Raw genomic sequence first — 13,436 nt, 5'->3', positions numbered from 1 at the left:
AAGGCAAAGTATGCTTATGATTTATTTCTTTCAGCCATGAGATATATATGTATATGCATAAGATTTAAATAGGTGTGCGACTTAACTTCATTATTCACACATTGGGTTTATAGTTGAATTTTTTGTACATTTATTTGTATTTGCATTTTATAAATGGGTTATTTTTACTGTATGTGAAGTATCTGTCATCTATATAGCATAGTGTAAATTGTAAAAAAATCTATTCATTCAATGAAAAAAGTATTTCATTTTAGTAAAAGAATTAGTTGAAGAAAATAAGCAACTTGAAGAAGGTATGAAAGAAATATTGCAAGCTATTAAGGAAATGCAGAAAGATCCTGATGTTAAAGGAGGGGAAACATCTCTAATTATTCCCAGTCTTGAAAGACTAGTTAATGTAAGTTATTTTTATATTAATGGTTTTATTTTGTTGTTTCATCACTTCAAAGATGTTGTTCCACTCTCATTGATCTCCACCGTTTCTGATGAAACATTTGTTGTCGTTCGAGTCATTGTTCTCCTGTATGAAATGTGTAGTTCTTCTTGGGCTACTTTCAAAACTTTCTCTTTTTATTTGGTTTTTGCCAGTTTGACTGCAATGTGCCAAGGGTGTGTGTGTGTGTGTGTGTGTGTGTGTATAGCTTGCTTGGGGTTTGCTGAGCTTGAATCTGTTCACTTATGCTATTCACCACAATTGGGAAGTTTTCCGCCTTTAATTTCTTCAATCATTTTTTTGCCTCATTCTCTCTGGGACTCCAGTGAAACATGTTAGACCTTTTGATATTGTCCCACAACTCCTTGAGGCTCTGTTCATTTTTTTGTTCCTAATTTTTTATCTTTTCTGTTCCCAGTTGGATAATTCCCATTGATTTATCTTCAAGTTCACTGATACTTTCTTCTGTCATCTCCATTTTTCTGTTTTAACGGTCAGCTTGAGACCTGGCAGAGCTTTTACACAGAACTTGAAGATCCCTTTTGTTGGTTCTTTTATTTCTGGAATTCCCCTCTCATTATTCTGTGGCTTTGGGCCCTATCCTCTGGTTTTTAGGCCAGAAAGAAGACAGGTCACTGGAACTGCAGCTTGCCCTCACAGTTAAGCCTTAAAAACAACAAATTTACTGCTTGCTAGTCCTGTCTTCCAAGTTTCAAGTCCCCTCCAAAATCTGTTGCTTTTGTTCATTTTCTAGAACTTTCATGTAGTAGTTTTTTGTATTCACTTGTTAAATGTGGGAGGGTAGGTCTGCTAGGACCTTACACCACAAACCTAGAAGTGTAATAGTCTGTAGTAAGAATATTTTGAATATTTAAAGACTTAAGAATTACTATGAGAAAGATTTTAGCCATTAAATGATGTTCTATTTATATTTACCATATAAGGACTTAAGAGTTCTACAGTACTGATGAGTGTCTGTTATATAAACTTGAATAAAGTATACATTTTTAGATTTTTAATATTTAAATCTATGTCATTTACATAATCTGAACATACTTAACATGCATTATTATACTATGCTTGATTTATATAGAAAAAAGTCTTATTCATTGAATTGCTTTTTTTATGACTGGTCAATAGTTGAATACTTTTTTTTTGAATTTTATTTTTTTTTTTATACAGCAGGTTCTTATTAGTTATCTATTTTATACATATTAATGTATATATGTCAATCCCAATCTCCCAATTCATCCCACCACCAGCAACGCCCGCCACTTTCCCCCCTTGGTGTCCATACGTTTGTTCTCTACATCTGTGTCTCAATTTCTGCCCTGCAAACTGGTTCATCAGTACCATATTTCTAGGTTCCACATATATGCGTAAATATATGATATTTGTTTTTCTCTTTCTCACTTACTTCACTCTGTATGACAGTCTCTAGATCCACGCACGTCTCAACAAATGACCCAATTTCGTTCTTCCTTATGGCTGGGTATATTCCATTGTATGTATGTACCACATCTTCTTTATCCAGTCATCTGTCGATGGACACCTAGCTTGCTTCCATGTCCTGGCTATTGTAAATAGAGCTGCAATGAACATTGTGGGACATGACTCTTTTTGAATTATGGTTTTCTCAGGGTATATGCTCAGTAGTGGGATTGCTGGGTCATATGGTAATTCTATTTTTAGTTTTTTAAGGAACCTCCATACTGTTCTCCATAGTGGCTGTATCAATTTACATTCCCACCAACAGTGTAAGAGGGTTCCCTTTTCTGCACGCCCTCTGCACCATTTATTGCTTGGAGATTTTTTGATGATGGCATTCTGACCGGTGTGAGATGATATCTCATTGTAGTTTTGATTTGCATTTCTCTAATGATTAATGATGTTGAGCATTCTTTCATGTGTTTGTTGGCAATCTGTATGTCTTCTTTGGAGAAATGTCTATTTAGGTCTGCTGCCCATTTTTGGATTGGGTTGTTTGTTTTTTTGATACTGAGCTGCATGAGCTGCTTGTAAATTTTGGAGATTAATCCTTTGTCAGTTGCTTCATTTGCAAATATTTTCTCCCATTCTGAGGGTTGTCTTTTGGTCTTGTTTATGGTTTCCTTTGCTGTGCAAAAGCTTTTAAGTTTCATTAGGTCCCATTTGTTTATTTGTGTTTTTATTTCCATTTCTCTAGGAGGTGGGTCAAAAAGGAACTTGCTGTGATTTATGTCATAGAATGTTCTGCCTATGTTTTCCTCTAAGAGTTTGATAGTGTCTGGCCTTCCATTTAGGTCTTTAATCCATTTTGAGTTTATTTTTGTGTATGGTGTTAGGGAGTGTTTTAGTTTCATACTTTTACATGTACCTGTTCAGTTTTCCCAGTACCACTTATTGAAGAGGCTGTCTTTTCTCCACTGTATATTCTTGCCTCCTTTATCAAAGATAAGTTGACCATATGTGCGTGGATTTATCTCTGGGCTTTCTATCCTGTTCCATTGATCTATATTTCTGTTTTTGTGCCAGTACCATACTGTCTTGGTTACTGTAGCTTTGTAATATAGTCTGAAGTCAGGGAGCCTGATTCCTCCAGCTCCGTTTTTCTTTCTCAAGATTGCTTTGGCTATTCGGGGTCTTTTGTGTTTCCATACAAATTGTGACTTTTTTGTTCTAGTTCTGCGAAAAATGCCAGTGGTGGTTTGATAGGGATTGCATTGAATCTGTAGATTGCTTTGGGTAGTAGAGTCATTTTCACAATATTGATTCTTCCTATCCAAGAACATGGTACATCTCTCCATCTATTTGTATCATCTTTAATTTCTTTCATCAGTGTCTTATAATTTTCTGCATACAGGTCTTTTGTCTCTTTAGGCAGGTTTATTCCTAGGTATTTTATTCTCTTTGTTGCAGTGGTAAATGGGAGTGTTTTCTTAATTTCACTTTCAGATTTTTGATCATTATTGTATAGGAATGCAAGAGATTTCTGTGCATTAATTTTGTATCCTGCTACTTTACCAAATTCATTGATTAGCTCTAGTAGTTTTCTGGTAGCATCTTTAGGATTCTGTATGTGTAGTATCATGTCATCTGCAAACAGTGACAGCTTTACTTCTTCTTTTCCAATTTGGATTCCTTTTATTTCATTTTCTTCTCTGATTGCTGTGGCTAAAACTTCCAAAACTATGTTGAATAACAGTGGTGAGAGTAGACAACCTTATCTTGTTCCTGATCTTAGTGGAAATGGTTTCAGTTTTTCACCATTGAGGACGATGTTGGCTGTGGGTTTGTCATACATGGCCTTTATTATGTTGAGGTAAGTTCCCTCTATGCCTACTTTCTGGAGGGTGTTTTTCAGAAATGGGTGTTGAATTTTGTCGAAAGCTTTCTCTGCATCTATTGAGATGATCATCTGGTTTTTCTCCTTCAATTTGCTAATATGGTGTATCACATTGATTGATTTGCATATTTTGAAGAATCCTTGCATTCCTGGGATAAATCCCACTTGATCATGTTGTATGATCCTTTTAATGTGCTGTTGGATTCTGTTTGCTAGTATTTTGTTGAAGATTTTTGCATCTATATTCATCGGTGATATTGACCTGTAGTTTTCTTTCTTTGTGACATCTTTGTCTGGTTTTGGTATCAGGGTGATGGTGGCCTCGTAGATTGAGTTTGGGAGTGTTCCTCCCTCTGCTATATTTTGGAAGAGTTTGAGAAGGATAGGTGTTAGCTCTTCTCTAAATGTTTGATAGAATTCACCTGTGAAGCCATCTGGTCCTGGGCTTTTGTTTGTTGGAAGATTTTTAATCACAGTTTCAATTTCAGTGCTTGTGATTGGTCTGTTCATATTTTCTATTTCTTCCTGATTCAGTCTCGGAAGGTTGTGGATTTCTAAGAATTTGTGCATTTCTTGCAGATTGTCCATTTTATTGGCATAGAGTTGCTTGTAGTAGTCTCTTTAAGATGCTTTGTATTTCTGCAGTGTCTGTTGTTACTTTTCCTTTTTCATTTCTAATTCTATTGATTTGAGTCTTCTCCCTTTTTTTCTTGATGAGTCTGGCTAAAGGTTTATCAATTTTGTTCATCTTCTCAAGGAATCAGGTTTTAGTTTTATTGATCTTTGCTATTGTTTTCTTTGTTTCTATTTCATTGACTTCTGCTCTGATATTTATGATTTCTTTCCTTCTACTAACTTTGGGTTTTGTTTGTTCTTCTTTCTCTAGTTCCTTTAGGTGTAAGGTTAGATTGTTTATTTGAGATTTTTCTTGTTTCCGTTTATTTGAGATTTTTCTTGTTTCCTGAGGTAGGATTGTATTGCTCTAAACTTCTCTCTTAGAACTGTTTTTGCTGCATCCATAGGTTTTGGATCATCATGTTTTCATTGTAATTTGTCTCTAGGTATTTTTTGATTTCCTCTTTGATTTCTTCAGTGATCTCTTGGTTACATAGGAACATATTTTTTAGCCTCCATGTGTTTGTGTTTTTTATGTTTTTTTCCTTGTAATTGATTTCTAGTCTCATAGTATTGTGGTCGGAAAAGATGCTTGATATGATTTCAGTTTTCTTAAATTTACCGAGGCTTGATTTGTGACCCAAGATGTGATCAATCCTGGAGAATGTTCTGTGTGCACTTGAGAAGAAAGTGTAATCTGCTGTTTTTGGATGGAATGTCCTACAAATATCAATTAAATCTAACTGGTCTATTGTGTCATTTAAAACTTGTCTTTCCTTATTAATTTTCTGTCTGGATGATCTGTCCATTGGTGAAGTGAGGTGTTGAAGTCCCCCACTTTTATTGTGTTACTGTTGATTTCCTCTTTTATAGCTGTTAGCTGTTGCCTTCTGTATTGAAATGCTCCTATGTTGGGTGCATATATATTTCTAATTGTTATATCTACTTCTTGGATTGATCCCTTGATCATTATGTGGTGTCCTTCCTTGTCTCTTGTAACATTCTTTATTTTAAAGTCTATTTTATCTGATACGAGTATAGCTACTCCAGCTTTCTTTTGATTCCCATTTGCATGGAACTTTTTTTTAAATAATAATACCATTTTATTAGCAGAGAGTGATACTAGTATGTTAAAAACTTCCTGAGGCAGAAAATCATTAAGAAAATTTATGAAACCCTTTTGATTCCCTTTATTCCCTATATATCCCTTTATAATTCTGACTTTTCTTCTTTGGTTGGTGACTTTGTTTTTTCTCCACTATTTTAAATATCTAAAATGATTCTTCATACTTTCTTATGTGAACATCTTTTGTCTGTGATGCTACCCACTACTAATACTCAGATCAAACTCTGTTCTACAAGGGAAACTCTGTTTAGTGACAAAATAGAAACAGAATGAATAGCCCAGAAAGATTCTAAGGTTTTTAATTTTAATTGACAGCCTGTGGCCTTCCTAGGATTCTTGTTTCCATCGATTTTGTCTGCTTCTCTTCTGGGTTATCATTTTTTTTTCTGATTGATATGCCCCATCTGAATGACGTAACTAAGAAATCATCAGAATCAATGACACTTTCGATCAGATAATTCCGGCTTCTGCAGTTAAGTTCACTTTCTATTGCTATAGGGTGTTTTTCAGGGCCCCTAATCACCATCTAATTCAATCTCATTTTACCACAAGGACTTATAGATAACATGTTGCTATTTTTCAGCAAGACAACTAACTAGACTACTTTGTCATCTGTCAGAATACCTCCTTCTGCCTACTTCTTTCTGCTATCCCCTTTGAATTAGTATAAATTATTACTTTACATGGCCTGCTCTGATCTCCTTAGGGTAAAGGCTTACTCTTACAGATCTACTGCCATGAGTTAAATCCCAGATCACCCTCCTGAAGAGGAGATTACATATGATTTTACTCATCTTACTTTTTTTGTCTTCTGCCTTCATTTCTGAAGCTTTATTTTGCATTTAACAGTTTTATTCCATAAAGTCCAGATCTATTGGTATGTATGTATTGTGTATATGTGTGCATGGGGATAGGTGTATTTATATATGCCATTATTGGGGAATTAGGAGCAGTGAAGCCTCTTGGATAGTATTTTAATATTTGACAGATTATTTTTGTTTATCCAGCACTCTTGGATAACACTATTTTATCATATTTTGCCTTTGTTATTATGTATGCTTCAACTGTATGGAGAGGAATCAATGAAAAATTTAATTAATTAAATGTAGTAGCTATTTCATTCCTTTGCTCATGCTTTAAATTCAGATGCTTCATGGTTTCAAAGCATTTACATATAAATTATCTCATTTTGACTGTATAAAAACCTTGTGAAGTAGACAGAGCTAACATTATTTCCTCTTCTTTAGAGTTAAGAAAGCTAAGGTATAAGGAATTTTAAGTCACTTGCCCAGCAAATAAGAGATTGGTTAATATTTGAACCCTAGTCATGTTGTTCCTGTCTAGTTGTTTTTCTGGTCTACCAGTCTACTTGGATTAGCTAGATATTGTTAATTGTTAGAATGAAGTGATTAGTATGCTTGGTAATACTGTTGTAGGTTAAACTGGTATTTTATAAATTTAAATTTATAAATAAGAGATAGATTTGGTATATTTTATTACACATGGGAATAGTAAAATGCTTAAATGTGAATTTTATTTAAACATAGATTTTTTACTATGACTTTAGTGTTTTTCTTCACATTTCTTCTATATAATTTAAATATATTAGGCTATAGAATCAAAGAATGCAGAAGGAATATTTGATGCCAATCTGCATTTAAAAGCCCAAGTTGATCAACTTACTGGAAGGAATGAAGAATTAAGACAGGAGCTCAGGGAATCTCGGAAGGAGGCTATAAATTATTCTCAGCAGTTGACAAAAGCAAATTTAAAGGTGAGAATTTTATTATATAAAAGAAAATGCTAAACATATGAATAAAAATTTTATGTGAAACATTTAATTTTTTTTAAATGACTATTTTATGAGAAAATGCCCCTTGAATTAATTCTTTCAGCATTCGGAAAGCTTCTGTTTGAATTTTTTAAATTAAATTAGTGGAAAAATTAGTACCGTATAACATAAAAGGATACAAAAATTCTAAATATATTCCTAGACATTTCTAAGTAGTAGTAATTATAAATTAAATTATAATTTAATTAATACTTGGCAGAGCATTCATATATCTACTTGTTCAAGATGTTCAGTAGGAAGTGTTAGTTACTGCTTTTAAATTTGTCTTTCTTTGGGTGTAAGAGATGAGATTCTCATTTTTGAACTGCTCGTTTGCAGATAGATCATCTTGAAAAAGAGACCAGTCTTTTACGACAATCAGAAGGATCAAATGTTGTGTTTAAAGGAGTAGACTTACCTGATGGGATAGCACCATCTAGTGCCAATATCATTAATTCTCAGAATGAATATTTAATACATATCTTACAGGTACTGAAAATTTTATATGTGAGTAACAAAAATAGTTGATAGTATGTTTTATAATTTAATCATCATATATTCCTTTGCGTTCTTAGAATATTAACAGTGAAATGTTTTTTTAATGATTTTGATATTAGATGGAATGTTATGAATAAAAGCAGTTTATTCCATTCATCTGAATGAGAAGCATGCGTGCCATTCATATGAAATATATGATTGACAGATAGAATAACACACAGCTACTATGAGGTAGTAATGTATAAATAAGGTGAGCTCTTTTATTTATTGCTGGTTGGAAAAGCAATTCACATAAATAAAGTCTGACACAGCTTTTTGTGTAATGATTAGAATCGTTCCTTTTTTTGTGTGTTAACTACAAGAAGAAACTTTTAAACAAAATTGTCTTTTATCTCTTTCTTCCCTTTACCCTGTAAGGTGTTAGTTAATCTGTTAGCAAATTAGAAAGGATACTGCTTGCCCTGTGTTTGTTTCTCAGTTTTGCTGTCTATATCATAGTCATTATGAATGGCCTAATGAAAGATGCTTTTCATTATTTCATTTGAGTGTGAATACCCGTAATATCACATACATTGCAAATATAATCACAAAAATGAATCAATGAAAGTAAGTTTTTGATTATAAGCACTGCTGTTTCCCTTTCCTAAATAATCCATTTGTGAATATACTTGAGTTATGATTATCAAATGCTTGTATTTGTATTTGTAAATTATATTAATTAATCTTCTTTTGAGTATTAGAATTTACTTATTAGAACATTACTTTATAATTCATGTTATATCATTACTTCTAAATTTATAATTTTAGCACTCTTCATGAATTTATTCTTCTGAAATATAGGAACACTGTCAATAAGTGATAGAAGTATTGCATTGTCATGTTACTTGTGATAAGATTCATTTTTTTTCATCTTTATATAAAAAGCACATGAGAAGCATTGTGGTAGATTAGAGAACCAATTTGGAATCTGAAAACCTGTTCAAAGTGGCAAAACAAGTACTTGGACTCCCAATCCTAAGGCAGCATAGAGTGATAGAAGTAGCAAGGTCTTTGGAGTCAGCCAGACCTGACTGCAAGTGTTAGATCTGCAATATGTAAAGCTCCTGGCACTGAGCTTGGCATATGTGCTTAGAAAATGGTTACCAAGAGTAGTATTAATGAGTTTTTTAATGTTGAGTAAGTCACTTGATCTTTCTAAGTCTCAAGTTTCTTCATCTTCAAAATGAAATAATTGGAAAGGACAATTTGACTGAAGCTATGAATGCATATGTTCACTAAAGGGTATGTGGGACTGAGTGGCTAAAGGTAAGTTTGTAACCACTGTATCTGATCATTTGTATGGTTACTGTAACTATTCTGTATGATGAAAATAATTTTACCTGTTTCATAGCACTTCTCATTTACACATATTACCTCATTCCATATGCCATAAGGTGTTCAGAATAATCATAGAAATGACCTGTGCTGCTTATGGATTTGCTATTATCTTTTGTATATTTTTCTATAATCTTGTCAGAATATGAATTTATACCTTCAAATTTAAAATATATCCTGATGCTTTTTTCATTCTCATTTTTAAACCAATTTTTAGGAACTAGAATATAAAGAAAATAAGTTAAAGAATTTAGAAGATTCTCTTGAAGACTATAACAGAAAATTCGCAGTAATTCGTCATCAACAAAGCTTATTATATAAAGAATACCTAAGGTATAGGTGTTAGCAAAACTTTATAAATATTATTGTAGAATATTCGTGTTAAAGCTAAGTAACAAAAAATATTTAGATATTTTCTTTTACTTTTTCTTCCTGCCTCTTCACCTCCACTTTGTGTCTTAGTTCCTTATCTATAAAATTCTGTGATAGTAATACTTTTTCATAGGGTTATTATGAAACTTAAGTGAATTATGTGAAAATGCCCAGATATGAGCATTTTGTGAATATTATAGCACATATGAACTGTGTATAAATGTCAGCTGTTAGCATCGTTCTTCATTATCACCGTCATCATTATTCATATATTTTCATGGGGAACTAACTTGTTTGTGCTTATCTCTGCCATCTCATCTGTACCAATGGGCTAATATCCTTAGTAATAGTTAGAATACCTGATCAAAGGTGATTTAAACAGTAAGAGTGACTACGATTTGATGTAACAAGAAACCCAAAGCTAATTATAGGGTAGGTCATGTTTGGGAGTCTTATAGTATAGGTCATATTATCTCCTATGGTGGTTATAAAATAGATGCAGGAAGGAGTTCAAGGAAGATGGAACCATGACCATTGAAGAAGAGGGGCATTTTTTTTTCACATAACTTTTTATTTTTACATGAAATTTTTTCCAGAGGCTGCTGGCAGACTTAGATCTCATTAGTCAGAATTGGGTTAATGAGCTGTCCAAGTCATATGTCCAGGTTTGAATCATTCAGTTCAAAGAGAATGCTGACACCATAATTGGTTTATGCCAAGCAGATTGCAGGTCTGGGTAGGCAACAATGTCTTATACACCTTTTTTTAAGTCTAATGATTTCTCATTTTGTTTGTATTCTAGATATTTTATAAGTATTTAACACTCAAATTTAAGAGTAGGGTCAGAATACTGAGACTTGATTTCCAGAATTAGTTTGGGGTATTGATTATTTTCTTAATTGTTTTCTGTTTTTAATAAAATGTTTATAAGATTCAGCTATAATTGTTATATTGTAACAATTGTAGACTAATAATTTGTAGATTAATGAAAATAATTTGATAAAATAATTTCTTTACCTTTCATTTATTAAATAAAAATATAACTTTCAGGATAAATCCTTTCAAGTGGAATTTCTACTTATGTTATCAGATATTGACTAGTTATGATTCATCTTATTTTATGGAAAATAAATTTCCATAATCTATAGCTATCTCTTCCTATAGTTAAATATTTTATTAGGTTTACTGTATTGTCATTTTTATTTTTTTAAGTGAAAAGGAGGCCTGGAAAACAGAATCTGAAACAATGAAAGAGGAAAAGAGAAAACTTGAGGATCAAATCCAACAAGATGCTATAAAAATTAAAGAATATAATGTAAGTAAAGTACTTTTAAAATCAATATACAATACTGTACAAACTAAGATAGCTAGATTTCTTTTTTTTTTTTTAAAGAGCTCCTGACTTATTTATTTATTTAAAAAAAAATTTTTTTTTTGGCTGTGTTTGGTCTTCGTTTCTATGCGAGGGCTCTCTCTAGTTGCAGCAAGCGGGGGCCACTCTTCATCGCGGTGCGTGGGCCTTTCACTGTCGCGGCCTCTCTTGTTGCGGGGCACAGGCTCCAGACGCTCAGGCTCAGTAGTTGTGGCTCATGGGCCTAGTTGCTCCGCGGCATGTGGGATCTTCCCAGACCAGGGCTTGAACCCGTGTCCCCTGCATTGGCAGGCAGACTCTCAACCACTGCGCCACCAGGGAAGCCCAAGATAGCTAGATTTAACAAGTAATATAAATGTGACTTTGTGCAGAATTTGCTCAGTGCTCTTCAGATGGATTCAGATGAAATGAAAAAAACACTTTCAGAAAATAGCAGAAAGATCACAGTCTTACAAGTGAATGAAAAGTCACTCATAAGGCAATATACTACTTTAGTAGAAATGGAGAGACAACTTAGAAAAGAAAATTGGAAACAGAAGAATGAATTGATATCAATGGAGGCTGAAGTTGGTGAAAAAATTGGACGTTTGCAACGTTTTAAGGTACGTCTGATTTTTTTCAACTCTGAAAATTTTCAAACGTGAAGAAGAAAGGATAGTATGATGAATACCCATCACCTGGATTAATAGTTAACATTTATTAACATTCCACTCTAATTGCTTCATCTGTTTTTTTGTAAGAATATTTTAATTGCAGACATTTCTCCCCTAAATATTTTAGTGTGCATCTCTAAAAAAGTCTTTTTCTGTTTACATAACCACAATAACTTTATCACACTTAACAAAATTGACAACAATACCTTATATTATCTAACGTCCAGATCATATTCACATTTCCTCAGTTGTCCCAGGATCCAGTCAAGGACCCTGCATTGTATTTGGATGTTACATGTCCTAAGTCTTTTTAATATAGAATCTCCCCCATTTTTTCCTCCTCTCTCTGAAAAATGATGAATATTTATCTGATTATTTTTTTTCATAATTTTACTTGTTCCTGTATCCATTGTATTTACTAAAAGTTAGCTTTGAAGCCTTGGTTATATTAAGGTTAAACATTTTTGGCAAGAACACTTCATAAGTAATGTTTTGTACTTTATAAGTAATACTTTACAGTGTATCACTTCAAGAGATGGAATGTCTGGTAGTCCCATGTTTCATGATTGATTACTTTGTTAAGGGGGAGACAGCCGTGTATCTCTATTATTAAGTGATTTAGTTAATTCTTTGATGATATTTTGATACCATGCAAATAACCAGTTCTTCATCAATTCTCCTAATGGTTTTAGTGTCTACTGGTTATTGTTGTTGCCTGACCCAATTGTTTCATTAAGAGTTGGAAAAATCATGATTTTCTAATTATATTATGTTCTCTTCATTTATTAGCAGGTATTCTTTATAAAATAAAGAGCTTCTCCTCATTAGCCCAAGCTCTTTGGTTATCTTGAAGTATGGTTCCTAACTAGAAAGGCAAGATAAAAACTGGTCATTCTTTCCTTTTAATGACCAGTTTTCAGAATACAGAGTTTGTGTAGTCTGCTTCTACCTATCCCCTCCCACCCACTGCACCCTCCAGCTTTCTCTTCTTTAAGTATCATAACAGACTCACACACTTTTAAATATTCAGTGTGTTTTACTCAGGTGTAGTCATTATTCTTTTGTCTCATCTTTGGCCAGTGAGAGCCCTTTAAAGAAGGTTCTTGTATCCTTTTTGACAGAAATACGTTAGTCTTTGAACGAAGGTGCAAAGCTTAGTTTGTTTTCTGGAACAACATATGTCCAAGATGTACCTTATATACTTCTTAGACAGGCTTGGCATAAGCCATTTCTCTAAAGAGCCCTGGTTCGTTTTAGTGGGGACAGCATTTAGATACCAAAAACCGGTCCTAGGTGTCATTGCTCTTGGAGTATCATTGCTACTAGTCCGGTTAGGAAAATACGTATAGATTTAAATCATGAGTTCGTAGTGTTATTTTTAATTCAAATTTAACATTTTAGGATAAGTAATAGTGTGGAGTTTTTACTAACCTTTGATTTTGTACTTTATTTTTTTATCATGGAAATCTCTATTAAAATAACATTAAAATAATTATTTGTTTTATACTACAATATTCATACATTAATTTGAAAACAGTAATCTTGTATTGGTATTAACAATAACAATACCAGTGCTACTAGATATAAAGTTTCTTTACAGTTCTTATTTTCTTTAGAATATCTCTCACTAAGGATGTATCGTCATGGTAACATATTCTATAGTGACTTGAAGTAATTCTCCTCTTTGTGTGGTTATGCTATACAATTGCTATATAATTAGGTTCATTTATTTTACATTTGTTTTCAGTTTTAGGGATAACTTTTTAAAAAATTAAATTTGATATATAAAACATTTACATGTACAAAAGATGTCAACAGAGAAATCTTACTTCTGTCC

The 13,436-nt window shown here is 32.9% G+C and overlaps 1 protein-coding gene across 4 annotated transcripts in view; it reads left to right on the top strand.

Moving 5' to 3' along the window:
- The window catches only part of CEP290 (centrosomal protein 290), a 95,568-nt gene that overhangs the window by 26,011 nt on the left and 56,121 nt on the right, over nucleotides 1-13,436 (top strand). For all 4 annotated transcript variants that reach the window (XM_059936632.1, XM_059936634.1, XM_059936633.1 and 1 more), the window contains exons 19-24: nucleotides 255-397; nucleotides 7,109-7,273; nucleotides 7,670-7,819; nucleotides 9,420-9,535; nucleotides 10,787-10,889; nucleotides 11,318-11,548. In XM_059936632.1, coding sequence (XP_059792615.1) covers nucleotides 255-397; nucleotides 7,109-7,273; nucleotides 7,670-7,819; nucleotides 9,420-9,535; nucleotides 10,787-10,889; nucleotides 11,318-11,548 — 908 coding nt within the window. The remainder of the gene's footprint in view (nucleotides 1-254; nucleotides 398-7,108; nucleotides 7,274-7,669; nucleotides 7,820-9,419; nucleotides 9,536-10,786; nucleotides 10,890-11,317; nucleotides 11,549-13,436) is intronic.

The sequence above is a fragment of the Balaenoptera ricei genome, chromosome 10 (genome assembly GCF_028023285.1).
Source record: "Balaenoptera ricei isolate mBalRic1 chromosome 10, mBalRic1.hap2, whole genome shotgun sequence".
Taxonomy (NCBI): domain Eukaryota; kingdom Metazoa; phylum Chordata; class Mammalia; order Artiodactyla; family Balaenopteridae; genus Balaenoptera; species Balaenoptera ricei.
The sequence above is the reverse complement of the archived record's forward strand: the minus strand, read 5'-3'. Positions and strand labels throughout refer to the sequence as shown.